Source organism: Artemia sp. Qi Xiang Cuo, chromosome 4 (genome assembly GCF_049724085.1).
Source record: "Artemia sp. Qi Xiang Cuo chromosome 4, ASM4972408v1, whole genome shotgun sequence".
Taxonomy (NCBI): domain Eukaryota; kingdom Metazoa; phylum Arthropoda; class Branchiopoda; order Anostraca; family Artemiidae; genus Artemia; species Artemia sp. Qi Xiang Cuo.
In genome coordinates, this window is record NC_142797.1 from 18,014,607 (window position 1) to 18,032,666 (window position 18,060).

The 18,060-nt window shown below is 36.5% G+C and overlaps 1 protein-coding gene across 1 annotated transcript in view; it reads right to left on the reverse strand.

Annotated features, from left to right (window-relative positions):
- Window positions 1-18,060, reverse strand: part of LOC148952842 (monocarboxylate transporter 12-like) — a 105,606-nt gene that overhangs the window by 41,127 nt on the left and 46,419 nt on the right. Inside the window, exon 5 of the mRNA XM_089088127.1 lies at window positions 7,827-7,998. Coding sequence (XP_088944253.1) covers window positions 7,827-7,998 — 172 coding nt within the window. The remainder of the gene's footprint in view (window positions 1-7,826; window positions 7,999-18,060) is intronic.

The following is an 18,060-nucleotide window of genomic DNA, read 5'->3' on the forward strand; positions in this document are numbered from 1 at the left end:
GGGGGGGGGGGGTAGTCCTATTTCTGCTTGTGGTAATTTCTTTTCGTTTTAACTCTGATTGGATTATTCACTTTAATATCTGTTAGCATTAGGATTCATTTATTCATCTATAGCTGTACGTATTATCTTTATCTTAGTAGAGGATTAAAGTTGCAAGTAACTTTTCGTTCTTTGTATAAGCATTATAGCATTGGCGGACGTGATTATTGCAAGACATTGTTGGAAAGCGGGGGGATTTAATTGTCCCCCTTACGAGTAAGTTTTCGTTTCCTGCTTTTAGTTTTTAACATATTATTTTTGGAAAGGGTCGAACGATAATTTTGGAAATGGCTAAATCAACCGGGATCGCAGCAATGCTTGAAAAATTGTCGCAAATGGATGCTAAATTAAATCAGATTCAAGATGTTGCCAATAGCGTTTCTGCGATCGAATCGGAATTAGCGGCCCTCAAAACTGAGACAGGCAGACATGATGATGTAGTAAGATCCGAAATTGCTGCAACAGCTGCGGAACCTACTACTTGAGGAAAAGAAAAGGTTAGAGCAACTTGAAAGAGAAATTAAACAGCAAAATCTGATCATTTATAATTTGAAGTCAATAAACCCACTTCCAAGTAGACTAGTAGGAGCAATTATGGCGGCAATAAACCGCTATTTACCCCAGCTTAGTTTGACTGGGCGTGATTTGAAGGATGTGTTTCACTTGGGAAAAAGTAAACCAGGTGCGGTGCGCCCTATTTTGGTGAAATTTAATAATCGAGAACTTCGCGACATAATCCTAAGTAGTGGCCGGCTTTCAAAAAGTTTGATACGAGCCTCGTATTTCAGGAGCCCCAGATTATACCTATTTGGAACGTAAATCTCGCCAAGAGCTTAAACCAATGCTGAATGAGGCTTTGTCGCGTGGACAAGACGCCAAATTAAGAAGAACACGCCTTTTGATTGAGGGCCAAACATTTTATTATGACCAAGTTACAGGCAGGGTGGAAATGCTGGCTGATAAACCTAGTACTGTGCCCAGATCGCAGACTCAGCAGGTTAACCCCCAAGCCCCGGGAATTCAAAATTCTCAAACTGTAAGTTTTGGAGACAGCGCCAACAAGAACGCGGCTTGGCCTGACCAAAAGCACAAAATGGTTACTCGTGGGAAAGCAAAGAGGAGATTAGAAATCATCATTAGTCCCGATAGTGCCCATAAGACCGGAAATCGATGTGTCCGTAAAAACAGCACGACTGAGAGCTGCAGTGAAACTGCACCAGCCGACAAGTCAATTGGTTTGAATTCACCCCTAAAAGAAGGGGCTGGTGACTCCTCTGAGAATATGAGTGATGAGAACAAGGATTAGGACCGGTGTGGCCATATACCTTTTTCCTTTTGTCGCAAACTTAGGATTGGGTAATAGAACATTCAAGGTTTTAAAGAGAAAAAAACATCATTAGCATTATTCAGGGAACTGGATATATTTTGTGTGGTTGAGTCTTGGCATAATTGTGAGGATGATCTGCAGTGCCCTCTTTACATAATTATTCCTTTTATGCAGTGAATAGAAAAGTTTCTAAGAATAATCGGTATTGTGGTGGTGTGGTTATGTGTTTTAGCCAAACGTCATTTTCTTCTGCAGTGAGACTAGCGACCCAATCAGAGAATAGTGTAGGGTAGACTTAAGTTTGAGAGTACTTTTTTAATTGTCGGTTCTGTATATCTAGCACCACAAAATAGTTCTTACTCGTCTGAAGACACGTGGACTATACTAAATGAAGAAACGCGATTGATTCAACAGAAGTTTCCGGGGGACCGTCTGGTTGTAGCAGGGGATTTTAATGCCTATACTTCGAATGTATTAGAGATAACTCCTGAATTTTTTTTCAGATGATAATGCGGAGGTCCTCCCTGAGGTCTTTGGAATGCCACGGAGCAGTGACGATCGGTCTAGAAGAATTATTATTTGGGGAAGAAATTTATGGCCATACTACGAGGAGAATGGTTTAGCAATTCGTAATTGAAGATTTTATAAGGACAGAGGTAGAAGTAAGGGCACTTGCTTTTCCGGGCCAAATCTCAGTGTTATAGATTACGCATTGGTGGATGTGGATTTCGCTGTCTGCGTTGTTGATTTTGAGGTTCTCCACGTGCTGGGTTCGGATCATTATTCTATAAGAATTTCTCTCCAACTTTCAAGAATATTTAATTTTCCTTCTCTTCCTCATTCTAGCCGTATATCCCAAGCTCAAGCTATAAGGCGGTTACGACAAGATTGGACTGATGAAGAAACGAAAACACTGAAAGATAGGTTTTACTTGGAAGAGATTTTGGATAAGTTAAAGGGTTTATGTGAGCTCTCTTTGGACCCTGAGATTATTACTGGCTGCCTGTCAAAACTCCTCCATGAAGAGGTTGCTCGGGTCCTGAAACTAATGCCACCAAATATAAATCCTTTTGATAGTGATTGTAAACTTAGTAAGTTGTGCCTATTCAGCTTATTAAATAAGGTAAAAATTGCCAATGACCCAGAGCAACGACAAAAAGCCCTATCAACATTTAGATTAGCTAGAAAAGAACACAAGGCTTTAGTAAGGAGGAAGAAAGCATTATATGAAACTAAAGAACAAGAGAAGTGTTTTCAAGCTTATAGATCGGCCAGTATAAATGAATTCTGGAAGTACTTACGTGGGCCACGTGACCAATCAAAAATGATCCCAGAAGTTAACTCTTGGTCGACTTATTTTGTAGACCTGGAGAATCATAGAGACTCAGCTGGCCAGGCACCCATCTACCCGCAAGTGTGTACTGAGCCGATAGATGCAGTAGTCAGTGAATTCCCCCTCCCAGAGCATTCTTACCAGCTAATTCAGGAAATATCAGAGAGTGAGTTAAAACAATCCATTAAGAGCCACCGTGGAGGATCTTCGCCGGGTATTGATGGAATTCCGTCAACAATGTATAAGAAATTAATCGGTCACCTGCTGCCAGTTCTATTAACTTTGTATAATGCGGTCCTGGTTTCATGTAGTTGGCCAACAGCATGGAATATGTCGGTTATAATGCCGTTATTTAAAAAGGGTGACCGGATGAAGCATGGTAACTATCGCCCTATTAGTCTAGTACCAAAAATTAGTAAATTTTTGGAAAAGGTTCTAGATGGTAGATTAGGGCTGTGGCTAGAAATTGAAAATATTGTCAATGAGACACAAGGAGGATGCCGAAAGGATTATTCAACTACAGATCGTGCATTTATACTCTAGACTCTTATTGGGAAATATTGCAGGGGAAATGGTAGGCTTTTCGTCGCGTTTTTTGACTTTGAAAAGACATTTGATAGTATTGATAGACCTATTTGATTCCGTTACCTTGTTAAGATAGGCCTACCCAGGCCTTTTATTATGTTATTAATTAACATGTATGGGATAACTTTATCTGTGGTTTTTATTGTTAAAAAAGGTGTATCTATACCATTTAAAACCTTCAGAGGAATTCACCAAGGATGCACGTTGTCACCGAAACTTTTTCGTCTGTATATCAATGATTTTACAGAATTCCTTGAATTGAAATGGGCCCCAGTTTTGTCACTAGCAAATACCCTATTTTATTTTTTGCTGTTCGTTGACGACACAACTTTAGTGGCTAAATCAGCCGAGGAACTCCAAACTCTTCTGAATTTAACTGAATCTTACCTAGAATCGAAGTAGTTGAAGCTGAACGCAACTAACACAGAGATTGTCATCTTCCAAAGTAGGAAGCCCAATGGACCTCAGGATTATTCCTTTACTTATAAAGATGAGGCAATAAAAGTGACCCCAAAGCATAAATACCTGGGATTCGTGGTCGCAGCAAATGGGAATTGGACCTAGCGCATTAAATTGATGATTTCACGTGGTAAGGCAGCTGCTTGTGCTCTACTTCGACAAAAATATATCATGGGAATAAAAAATATGAAGATGCACAAGTACCTTTTTATGAATAAGTCCTACCTGTTGCCCATTATGGATATGAGTTGTGGGGGACTACTACGGTAAGACAACTGGAATCTCTGCAGTTTATGTATTTTAAAAGAGTTATAGGCCTCCAAAATAATTTTAGTAGTTTGGTCCTAAGGGGTGATTTGGGTTTGCAGGATCTACGTCATATGAGGACTATACAAATGATTAAGTTTTGGTTAGAGGTTACGCACTTACCTGATAACCGCCTGGCGGAAGCGGCCTGCACAGAGATGTTGAGTTTTACCAAAAAGGCAGCATGGCCGAAACAAGTTAAAGCACTGTTGGATAATGCTGGTTTATCATGTGCATGGAATGAGGGGCAGGGTCCTCTAGGTAAACCTGAAGATTTCCTCGGTAAATTTGCATCGCGCCTTCGGGACCAAGAGATTCAGGTTTGGCTAACGGGTCTGGAAAAGTCTAGTAGCCTGCATTTTTAAAGACAGATTAAAGATGTGTATGGGGAGAAGTTTTATTTGAAGCTGAACCTACCGTGGAGAACCCTTAAGTAGCGGTTGCAGGTGCGGGCAAATTACATACCACTGCGTAAAGGCCACTGGGAGTCTTATGATGAGGATGGCTCAGGAAGTAGGCGTGCCTGCCCCCTCATGTAGGGAGTTTGGGGATCGGATAGACCATTTTCTAAGTAGATGCCAATGTTTGGAGAATTTTATGGATAGATTTTTTCATGAGGATGTACCGCTGCTCCCGGGTGTTTTGGGGACTACTTCGAGGGACCTAATTATTGTGTTAGGTTGTTTTATAGAGAATAGTCTAATGGCGCGGAAAGAAGCTGTAGTTTAAATTTGTTGAGTGTTATTGTTCTTTCCTTATTGTTTTTTATTTATTTGTTTTTGTGTATACGGCCACTGGTTTTTAAATACACGCATGTATGTATGTTGATTATTTACTTTATTTTATGTTCCTCTTTAGTTTGTTTATTATATTGATTGTAATTTATGTTCATTTTAATTTTGAATTAGTGTAGGACTTTATTACCACTCGTTTTAGGTTTAACTACAGCTCTTTTTTTTTGAAAAACATATTTTTTTGAAAATGGTTTTTATTTTTTTTTATTGACAGTGTATTATTGTTATTTAATTTTAAGAATATTTACAACTTTTTTGTGCTTAAGTGCTTTACTTTCCTACTTATACGTTAATAGATTCTAATTCCCATTGAAGCTAAGAGTGCAAAAATGTTTAGATTGATCTAAGAATTGACATTTTTAGCTGCCCCCCCCCCCATCAAAAAGTTAGAAATCCACCTGTTCCTTCACCATTCCTCCTCGTAAGCCGTCTGAAAATTGGAAGTTTAACCCGCAAGCTATTGCAAATATCGTATTTCGATAAATTGGATGCACATGGTTTCATTTGATTTAATTTTATCTTCTCCTTCCAAGTTATAACTCAACGTCCAGTTGCCCTCCCCCCCCCCTTGTCAACACTGCCTTAAACGTTTCGCTTGATAAAAAGTTGTTTTTCAGAAGTTCTTTTGTGTCTTTGACCTGGATCATTAACTGTGCATGGATTTTAAGCCCCATTGGAGTTCATAGCGTAAACACACATTTTGATGGATCAGAATAAATTGTCTAGCCCCTTGTCTATCCCAACTCAAAATTTGAAGCCTCCTTACCCTACTCTCCTCCTTTCCTTCTCCAACGGTACCTAGAGGGTTTAACTTCATTCGCCATGCCCTTTATGAGATATTGCAAATATGTGATTTCGATGACATAAAAGGTTCAACTCCATCCTTCAAGTTGTTCCGAGATTTTTCAGCTAATGTATTATTATAACCTGGATGCATATAGTGTGTCTTGATTTAGCTATAACCTCTTACCACTACAGATCTCAACGCGCACACGCTTGTTCGCCTCCCTAAAACCCTCTGAAAGTTTCAGCTTGATACCCTGAAATCTTTCCCGAGATATTGCACATACAAGATTTTGATAGCATGAAAAGACATATCGTCTTTTGATATACCTTGCTATTTAACTGTGCAGATATTATGAAGTCCTTTAACAGCTCATCGTGCGAAAATATCTTTGTGGATCAGATGCATTAATTGTTTACCCTCTTCTCCTGCCCCCAAAGCCAAAGTTGAAATACCCTATTCTTTCCCTTGCGTTTCCTAATAGCACCTTTGACTTTTAATTTCAAACCCCAAGTCGTCAACATCAAACAAATATATATTGCAATGACCTTGATAAACAGTGTATCTTCAGTTACCTTTGTTCCCTCTCCCAAGTCAATATTTCAGGTCAAATTAACCCCCTCACCCTAAGACTCCCTGAAATTTTCAATGTCATCCCTTACTACTGATCAACATCCCGCTAAACAATTCCTGAAGGTTCATTTTAACACCCTCAGCCGTTCCAGAAATATTGCAGATAGCCATTTTGTCACCCTACATGCACATAATGTCTTTTTTGATTAAAAATTCCCCTAAAAATTCCTTAAAAGTGTATGTACATACTGTCTTTTGATTTAACTTCACCCTCTCCCAACGACATAACCTGACACGATATTTCAACTTAATACCCTTTGCCGCTATTTAAATATCGCAGATATACCCTTTTGACAACTTGGATGCACATAGGGTCTATTAATTTAGTTTAACATCTCCCTCATGATTCCCTGAAAGTTTTAATTTAATGCCCTTACCCGTTCTTGAATATGCTTTATTTTTTTTTTTTTAGAGAAAACTCTTTATAACTGTACTGTTGCCATACAACAGAACTTGTGTAAAACCATCACAACAATTAATATGCATGGCATATGAATGTACTTCTTCTAGAAGACCAATATTTATTTGAAAAATTTTTATTTGCCGTTTTTCTCGGGAAAATATTGGATAATGTAGGCGATCAATGGTTATGCTAAGATGAGTGATTTAGGGCTCAAATGATAATACAGATTTCTGAGAAATACCATGGCAAATTCTTAATACCGAGACGGGCTAGAAATAATGGCCTTAAATCAATATTTAGAGTACGATTTCCAAGAAGAAAGATCATATTGAAGTTAACAGATTCCAAAAAAGAAAATATTTTGTTTGAATCTTTGTTTACATATAATAATTGCATATTTTTGAAAGCTTTTTGAAAAAGAAAAAAATAGAGACAAACTATATCTTGGAAAAGCAACACCTGACACAAGTTTTAACGCCCAAGTTTTTCTTGAATAACACATACATTTATTATCGGCCAAGTTGCCCGAAGAGAATTTAAAACGGAAGGGGGTCGTTTAATTTCGATGCATAAACGTTACTGCCCTACAGGTTTTGCTTTGTTAGCGTCTTTTTTTTTCTTTGTAATTGACTTAAAAATAAATTGAGGATTGGGGGTTGTTGAGAAAATTTTTGCCGACATGAGTTTTTCAGAAAATTATAAATTTGTTTTTAATTATAGCCAATTTTGTTACCTTAAAGTAGGTATTCTTATTCGTGTTTAGTCTATACCAACTATAAAATATATTAGGCTTTGAGAGGGGTCATCTACAATTGTCCATGGACACCGTGGTTCCCATGGCCACGAAGCAGTCTTGTCACTTGAGGGGAAGGGGACATCCCCCACCCCATTAGATTTCGGCAAGAAAAGGAGAGAAAAATCTCGAGAAGAAAACGAAACAACGGGTCAATGCCCATAATAAAGAAAAAACGACAATCACGACGGATATTTCGCCTGTCAAAAACTAGGCGTCTTCAGCGCTAAACATAAAAATAATCGAAGAAATCACCAATTCAATGAGGAAAAGTTCCCATTGCTCTTGGTACTTAGATGTTTTAAAGAAGACAAAAACACTTAAAAAATTTAAAATTTAAAATACAAGGCTCCCAAGAATTATTACCCACCATGTTATGGATATCCACAAGACTTCCAGCCAAGTCAAAATTCCTTTTCATTATTTCTTTCTCATGCTCCTCAGTGTCAATACCTCCACAGTCTAATTGATTATTCTTCTTTGTTCTGTCAGTTCCTGGTAGTTTTGAATACTTCAAAGGTAAAATTGTAATATCCGGATACCTAAATAATTAAATTAATTTCACTATATAAGGGATTTCATTTCACTTATCGAATTCATGTCCCTCACAAGCGCTATGGGGGGAATTGCTTAATGTTGGTAATGTTAGTGATCGAGTAGTAAGAAACTTTCTTCAATGAAAGTCTTCTTTCTTCAATGAAAATTTCGTTTTAAGAAACTTTTTCTTCAATCAGCAAAATAAAAAATCGAATTAAAGTTCAAGAACTTTCGAAAAATCAGTTCATCGTGCCTTACAACATATTGTAATAAACGTGAATGATTTCTTCTTCTGTATGTTCTGATTATTATACACCACGAGATAGCTCATATATATATTTAATAATAATACATTAATTTTAGGCAAGACGAACAAGTCAATGATATTGAAATAGGTAGTTTATTTTATGATATTAATTAAAAAAACTTTTTCCACAAAATAAGTTTTTCAAAGAAAAGTAAAGAACTCCATTTAACGAAAAATGAGCAAAACTAAAATCAAATAATCTACGAAGCGTGAAACTACCGCAAATCAGCAATGATAAATAGATGAAACCTAAAACAAACAGAAATTACAATAAATAACCGAGCTAAACTCAAAACGAGCAGAAATTAACATAAGTTGGGCTCAAAACCCCTATGCCTTCCCAAGGCCAGAACATAATTTGCACTTTACTGAAAAAAATTTAAATGTCCTTACTTTTATAACTTTAATAAATCAAATAATATTAACATTTTGGTTACTCAATATCAGTATATGTATATTAAACTGACAATGCACATTCATTTGTATTTTTCTCAGTAAAGTGCAAATTATGTTCTGGCCTTGAGAAGGCATAGGGGTTTTTACGACGACTCAACTACGTTGAACAAAATGGCTATCTCTAAACTTTGATTGAATGTGTTTGGGGAAATGGTGGGCGTGGGAGGGGGTTCAATTACTCTCCACTCACTTTTGACTACTAAAAAGGGTCATTTCAATTTACAAACAAATGAGCCCTTTTTGAAATTTTTACTACAACTTTCTATATAAACCTTATATACCCCCAGGGCATAACTTACAACCCTTGCACTGAGGGCTCTGAGAAGGGGGTCATCCTCAAAAACCTAATTCAAAAATCCTAAAACACCTAATTTCCAGAACTTTCGACTACGTTGAACAAAATGGATATCTCAAAATTTTGATTGGATGTGTTTGGGGAAATGGTGGGTGTGAGAGGGGGGTTAGCTGCCCTTCAATCACTTTTGACTATTAAAGAGGCATTGGCGCCTTTAATTTCCAATTGAATGAGCCCTTTTTGATGTTTCTACAACATCGCTTTTTATAAAAACCTTATATACCCCCAGGGCATAACTTACAACCCTTGCCCTGAGGGCGTTGTGGGGGAGGGGTTGTCATCCTTAAAGACCTAATTTCCAAAACTTTCAACTACGTTGAATAAAATGGCTATATAAAAATTTTGATTGGATTTGTTTGGGGAAAAGGTGGGCGTGAGAGGGGGGTTAGTTGCCCTCAAATCACTTTTGACTATTAAAAAGGGCACTACACTAGCCCTTTGAATTTCCAATCGAAAGATCTCTTTTTCAAGTTTTTACGAGAAAGATTTCAATAAAAACTTATATGCCCCCAGGGCATAACTTATAACCCTTGCCCTGAAGACTGTGGGGGAGTGTCCTACTCAACGGTATAATTTCCTGAACTATAAACTGCGTGAAATAAAATGGCTATCTAAAATTTTTATTGGATGTGTTTGGGGAAAAGGTGGGCGTGAGAGGGGGGTTTGTTGCTCTCAAATCACTTTCGACAATTAAAAAAGGGCACTAGTCCTTTGAATTTCCAATCGAATGAGCCCTTTTTCAAGTTTCTACGACAAAGATTTCAATAAAAACCTTATATGCCCCCAGGGCATAACTTATAACCCATCATGGGCATAGGCGGCATATTGTCTAGGGGGGCAGTTGATAGTGTGTTGGAGGGCGTTTTATCAACTGCTTTTCCAACCATTTGTTTTTCCATCCATATCTAATGCACATTTGAAGGTCTAGGGGGCAGCTGCCCCCCCCCCTTACCCCCTCCCTACGCCCATGTAACCCTTGCCTTGAAGACTGTGGGGGGAGTGTCCTGCTCAAAGGTATGATTTTCTGAACTTTAAACTGCGTGGAGCAAAATGGCTCAAAATTTTGATTGGATATGTTTGGGGAAATGGTGGGCGTGGAAGGGGTGTAAGTTGCCTTCCAATCACTTCCGACTATTATAAAGGGCACTAGCCATTTAAATTTCCAATCGAGAGCCCTTTTTGAGGTTTCTACGACCACGCGTTCTATAAAAAACTTATATGCCCCCAGGGCATAACTTACAAACCTTGCCCTGAGGGCTGTGGGGATGTTCCCTCCTCAAAAACATAAGTTCTATCTGGAAATCAAATACACTGAACAAAATGGTTATCTAAAAATTTTGATCGGATGTGTTTGGGGAAAAGGTGGGCGTGAGAGGGGGCTTAGTTGCCCTCAAATCACTTTCGACTATTAAAAAGGGCATTAGACCTTTGAATTTTCAATCGAATGAGCCCTTTTTGAAGTTTCTATGACGAAGATTACAATGAAACTTATATACCCCCAGGTAATACCTTATAACCCTTGCCCTGAAGACTGTGGGGGGGGTGTCCTGCTCAAATGCATAGTTTCCTGAACTTCAATCTGCATGAAACAAAATGACGGTATAGAATTTTTTATTGAATGTATCTGGGGAAATCCTGAGAGTAGAAGGGGTTTCAGTTACCTTTCAATCACTTTCGAATATTAAAAAGGGTACAAGCCCTCTCAATACCTAATTAAATGAGCTCTTTTCGAAGTTTTTATGACAACGCGTTCTATATAAACCTTATACGCCCCCCATAACAACTTACAACCCTTGCCCTGAGGGCTGTTGGGGGGTTGTCATCCTCAAAGACCTAATTTCCAGAAACAAAAACTACGTTGAATAAAATGACTATTTCAAAATTTTGATTGGATGTATTTGGGGAAAATACATCCTTTGAATTTTCAATCGAATTAGACTTTTTTGAAGTTTCAACCACAACGCCTTCAATAAAAACCTTATATGCCTTCAGGGCATAACTTACAGCCGTTGTCCTGGGGGCTTTGGGGGAGTGTTCCCCTCAAAAACTTAATTTCTATGGAGGAGTCAACTATGCTGAACAAAATGGCTATCTTAACATTTTGATTGGATGTGTTTCGGGAGATGGTGGGTGTGGAAGGGGTGTTAGTTGCCTTCCAATAGTAGATAGTACATATGGAATTCTATGGAAGCTATAGCAAGGAATTCTAACAGCCATATGAAATTCCATGGAAGCTATACACCTATTCAAAGAGATTCAGAACTCCCTCACATGGCCTTATACTTCTATGGGACATCTTGTGCTAGTTGGGTTATTGACTTACCAAGGCCAACCAGACAGGTTTCTGGTGGGTATAGTCTGGTTTGGTGGGTATAGTCTGGTTTGGTGGGTATAATCTGGTTTGGTTGGTATAATCTGGTTTGGTGTGTATAATCTTGTTTAGTATGTATAATCTGTTTTAGTGAGTATAGTCTGGTTTGGTGGGTATAGTCTGGTTTAATGTGTATAGTCTGGTTTGGTGGGTATAGTCTGGTTCGGTTTTTCAAAGAGAGTGAGTATTACACTTTACTTTTTTTTTTTTGTTTGTTTTTGTTTTTTTTTTAAATTTAAAACAAGATATTTTCAAATTGCGTATTTTGGAATTGTTTTTTTTTAAATTTTTTAAAAAATGGATAAGGAATTAGCAAATTGGACACTATGAACTATATTAATTAATGTTTTGAATAATAGGAGTGTGAATGATTCTAATTAGTGATTGGATTGTATGAAGGTGGAGAAAAAAAGGATTAAACTGATTAGAAGTTAAGGTAACCCCGAAGGGGTTGATAATTTTAATGCAAGATTCAGTTTCTAACTGAATTCTATGATAACAAAATTCTTGCTTCATTACATCCAGAACACTTCAATTTAAGTGATTTTGTAACTCTTTTCAGTATAACTAAACCCACTCCAATTCTTTGGTATAGCCTGAGGCTATATCCAAATATTTTGTGGCTAAGTTATTTTGCATTATATTTATTTTTTTTACTTAGTCCTATTTCTCTAAGAAATTGAATCGTTGATGGAGGAAATCGTCGGATAAATTAAAGCATAACAATCAAAAACCGACAAAGCGTCAAAGCAAAATGACCAATTTCGGGAAAATCCATGTCAGGTAATATTTCCAAGCTAGCAAATTGTTTTGAAGGCAAATTTTCACTGACTATTCAAATCCACTCAACTAGTTAATTCTCAAGTTTTACTAGCTTGTTTTTTTTCTGTATTTCACACCCCATTAATATGCTTTGAGGATTGTTAGCTAACAATTATTGTTTGCTTTCATTATGTTTCAAGGGCTAACAGAAAATCGCTAGCTAATATGGTTAGTTAACAAGTTGGCGGTGGAAGGCTGTCTATATTTTGTTCTTCCTTGCGCGCTTCGGATATAATATTAAAGTGAAATGCGTTATAGGACCAAATTTTGTGTTGTTTACTCTTATTTCTCTAAAGCTACTACGCATACTAAAATCCAACTTTAGTACTAAAATTGTATATAAGTTTATTTTAAACTAAAAATCTTTTGAAAAGAAAGCAAGGGTTTTCTACTGCAAGTGTTGAAACGAACTAAAATTATTACTTCACAGCCTATGTAACTTATATCTATAAAAAAAAGCGCAAATAAGCTGAAAGATAATAGAATAATATTTATCTATGTTTACATAATCATACAAAAGTAACGCTTTACTGAGAAAACAAAACAATATATTATTTTTTGTACAGAAAAAAACACGAAGTGCTTTAGAATTTTTTTTTATGGTTATAAAAAAGAAGCATTCTTGTTTCTTATACTTGAGTTTTGCGCTTTTGGAAAAGTGTTTATTCTTCATATTCCTAAAAACATAGATGTAAATATCATAAGTTTCCTTATTTTAACTTGTTTTACAGGAAAATGTTGCATAGGCTGCGAAGCAACAATTTTTGCATGTGGCAAATTTTCTCAGGCGCCTAACTTTTGACGGGTATAACTAAACTTGGTGCAACTTATATATTTGAAATCAACACACAAATCTAATTCTTTTGCTGTATCTTTTGGTATCAAAATTCCGTCTTTTAGAGTTTCGATTACTATTGAGCTGGGTCGCTCCTTACTCTCTTTTGATAGTACTAAATAACTTTCAACAGAGAACTTTCAAAAATTTAGATATCTCTCTTGAAAGTTCTAAAGAACTTTAGCGTAAAGAGTGGGGATTTTCCTTCATGGACAATCCCCTTCTTCCATACAAAATCCCTCCATGGAAAGATGTTCCCACGTAAAGTCCTCCCCCAACCCCCTCCCCCATCAGAAAAAGTCCGCGACTTTTAGAAGGTATCTCCCACTTTTTTCGAAAATGTGGCAAATTTTTTCAGGCGCCTAAATATTGACGGGTATAACTAAACTTGGTACAACTTATATATTTCAAATCATCATACAAATTTAATTCTGTTGATGTATCTTTTGGTATCAAAAATCCGTTTTTTAGAGTTTCGATTACTTCTGAGCTGGGTCGCTCCTTACTCTCTTTTGATAGTACTAAAGAACTTTCAACAGAGAGCTTTCAAAACTTTAGATATATCTTTTGAAAGTTCCAAAGAACTTTAGCGTAAAGAGTGGGGATTGTCCTTCATGGACAATCCCCTTCTTCCATACAAAATCCCTCCATGGAAAGATGTTCCCACGTAAATTCCTCCCCCGACCCCCACCCCCATCAGAAAAAGTCCGCCCCTTTTAGAGGGTATTTCCCGCTTTTTTCGAAAATGTGGCAAATTTTCTCAGGCGCCTAACTATTGACGGGTATAACTAAACTTGGTGCAACTTATATATTTGAAATCAACACACAAATCTATTACTTTTGCTCTATCTTTTGATATCAAAATTCTGTTTTTTAGAGTTTCGATTGCTATTGAGCTGGGTCGCTCCTTACTCTCTTTTGATATTACTAAATAACTTTAGAGAACTTTCAAAAATTTAGATATCTCTTTTGAAAGTTCTACAGAACTTTAGCGTAAAGAGTGGGGATTTTCCTTCATGGACAATCCCCTTCTTCCATACAAAAACCCTCCATGGAAAGATGTTCCCACGTAAATTCCTCCCCCAACCCCCACCCCCAACAGAAAAAGTCCGCCCGGAAAACATCTGTATGCTTCCCAATAACGAAAACTATATGTAAACAATGGCCAAATGTCATAACTTGCAACCCATCCCCTGGAGACTGTGGGAGATTAAGTCATCCTCAAAGACATAGTTATTGTATTTTCGACCATGCTGAAGAATATGGCTATCTCAAAATTTTAATCGGGTGACTTCGGAAAAAAATGAGGGTGGGAGGGGGCCTAGTTGCCCTCCCTTTTTTGGTCCTTTAAAAAGCACACTAGAACTTTCAATTTCCGTTTGAATGAGCCCTCCCACGATAATCTTGGACCACTGGTTTGATACGATCACCCCTGGGAAAAAAAATAAAATAAACACGCATCCGTGATCTTTCTTCTGGCAAAAAAAATACAAAATTCCACATTTTTGCAGATAGGAACTTAAAACTTCTACAGTAGGGCTCTTTTTAGGTTCAATATTTGAAGCTAGTTTCAGCAGAAGCTTAGGATAGTAGCGGACACCCTACTGTAGGGACTCATTTGAACGACAATTAAACGTTCTAGTGCCCTGTTTAAGCGACAAAAAAAAACTGAAGGGGGCAACTATGCACCATTCAATGATCAATTTTTCCCAAAGTTACACGATCCAAATTTTTAGAAAGCCATTTTGTTCAGAATAGTCGAAATATCTAATAACTATGTCATTGAGGCTGACTTAATCTCCCACAGTCTCCAGGGTAAGGGCTGCAAGTTATGAACTTTGCCCATTGTTTACATATAGTTTTCGTTATTGGGAAGTATACAGATGTTTTCAGGGCGGACTTTTTCTGATGGGGGAGGGGGTTGGGGGAGGAGTTTGTCCATGAAGGAAAATCCCCACTCTTTACGCTAAAGTTCTTTAGAACTTTCAAAAGAGATATCTAAAGTTTTTAAAGTTCTCTGTTGAAAGTTCTTTAGTACTATCAAAAGAGAGTAAGGAGCGACCCAGCTCAATAGTAACCAAAACTCTAAAAAACGGAATTTTGATACCAAAAGATACAGCAAAAAGAATTAGATTTGTGTGTTGATTTCAAATATATAAGTTGCACCAAGTTTAGTTATACTCGTCAAAAGTTAGGCGCCTTGAGAAAATTTGCCACATTTTCGAAAAAAGTAGGAAATACCCTCTAAAAGTCGTAAGACTTTAATAAAAAATCACACTATCATATTCAGCATATCAGAGAACTCTACTGCAGAAGTTTTAAGTTCCTATCTGCAAAAATGTGGAATTTTGTATTTTTTTTTGCTAGAAGAAAGATCACTGATGTGTGTTTATATTATATTTTTCCCAGGGGTGATCGTATCGAACCAGTGGTCCAAGAATATCGTGGGAGGGCTCATTCAAACGGAAATTGAAAGTTCTAGTGTGCTTTTTAAAGGACCAAAAAAGGGAGGACAACTAGGCCCCCTCCCACCTTCATTTTTTTCCGAAGTCACCCGATTAAAATTTTGAGATAGCCATATTCTTCAGCATGGTCGAAAATACAATAACTATGTCTTTGAGGATGACTTAATCTCCCACAGTCTCCAGGGGAAGGGCTGCAAGTTATGAAATTTGCCCATTGTTTACATAAAGTTAGTAGAATAGATCCATGCAGTTCTAAGAGGCCCCCGTACAAACAGGTTTTTTCTAGTAGTTACAGATCATCACACTCTTTGCCAAGAGGAACGACGCAATTTCAAAGTTCACTGCCTTTTTTTTTTACAGATCATCACACTCTTTGCCAAGAGGAACGACGCAATTTCAAAGTTCAATGTCTTTTTTTTTTTTAGTTCAAAAAACCGGTGTCTCTTCTTTTTACTCGCCTATTATTTTTTGTATATAATCAGGTTCCATATTTGATTCTCAATCAGTTTCGAAATTAGTAAGAGAATTGAATTCAAAGAGAATAGTTTTTATTTGCAAGGATATTAGTAGAGGAAAAAAAATGAGGGGTGCATTTACATTATTGGAGATTAATGATGGAGCTAACAACAGTGATTTAATTACTTCTTTAGTTTACGAGATTTGCGAATTTTTTTGCGAAGAGGTATTAACGTAAAAGTATTGCGACGGTTAAGAATGCCTCACGGGGTAATTAAAGAATGGGGTGCTTACATCAGATACTTAATAGATTTGACGATTACAAGAGACATTGCTAGAGTCAAATATATTTGGTGTTGGTGATATTATGACCCTCCAAGTCCCCTGACGAAAGGGCTGCACAGTGTATCGGTATCGGACGTATTATTTTTGGTCGTATTGCTATCGCAGGTATCTATAAAGATTTTTTAGTAGCTCGTATAAAAGATATTACTAATATCTACGTTCTTCCTATAAATTCAACCATCAGCAACTTCGATTTTAAATTTTACAGGCTTAAATTCCAATCTGCTTAAACTCGTAAAAAAAGCCAGTCCTGGATAGAGCCTAAGCTATCTATGTTTTAAATACGATGCATAAAAAATAACACAATTTGGTCTGTTTGATATTTATTCAGAATATTAATGAGGGCACCGTTCCCCCCTCCCCAAAACCAAAGCTCACGTAGGATAAAATAAAAATAAAATTGTTTGTCTTTTTCAATTATGAACGTCACGATTTTAAAACTAATAGGCTTAAATTTAAATCTGCTTAACCTCTTAAAAAGAACGCCAGTCCTATATGGAGAATAATTTATATAGATTTTAAATACTATTCATACAAAAATAACACAATTTTGACTATTAGGTCCATTTGATATTAATTTTAAATACGATGAATAAAAAAAACACAATTTTTACTATTAGGTCAGTTTGATATTTATTAAGAGTATTAATGGGGGGGCCATTCCCTCTCCCCAAAACAAAAGCTGACGTAGGATAAAATTTTATTATTTCTTTTTCAATTATAAAATACACGATTTTAAAAATTTTTGGCTTAAATTAAACTATGCTTAAATTCGAAAAAAAACGACAGTCCTAGATAGAGCCTAAGCTATCAATATTTTAAATACGATGCATAAAAAACACAATTTTGACTATTAGGTCCGTTTGATATTTATTCAGAGTATTAATGGGGGCGCTGTTCCACCTCCCCAGAACCAAAGCTCACACAGGATAAAAGAAAAAAATGTTATGTCTTTTTCAATTATGAACGTCACGATTTTAAAACTTATAGGCTTAAATTTCAATCTTCTTAAACTCATAAAAAAGAACGCCAGTCGTATATGGAGCCTAGGATATATATATTTTAAATACGTTGCATAAAAAATAACAGAATTTTGACTATTAGGTCCATTTGATATTAATTTTAAATACGATGCATAAAAAATAACACAATTTATACTATTAGGTCAGTAAGATATTTATTCAGAATATTAATGGGGGGCCATTCCCTCCCACCCCAAAACCAACGCTCTCTATTAATAAAATAAAAAATTGAATATCTTTTTCAATTATGAACGTCACTATTTTAAAACTTATAGGTTTAAATTTCAATCTGATTAAACTCTTAAAAAAGAACGACAGTCCTAGATGGAGCCTAAGCTATATATATTTTAAATACGATGTATAAAAAAAAACACGGTTTTGACTATTAGTTCTGTTTGTTTTTTATTCAGAATATTAAAGTGGGCACCGTTCCCCTCCCCCAAAACCAAAGCTCACACAGGATAAAAGAAAAAATTGTATGTCTTTTTCAATTATGAACGTCATGATTTTAAAACTTATTGGCTTAAATTTCAATCTGCTTAAACTCGTAAAAAGAACACCAGTCTTAGATGGAGCCTAAGCTATCTATATTTTAAATACGATGCATAAAAAAGTAACACAATTTTGACTATT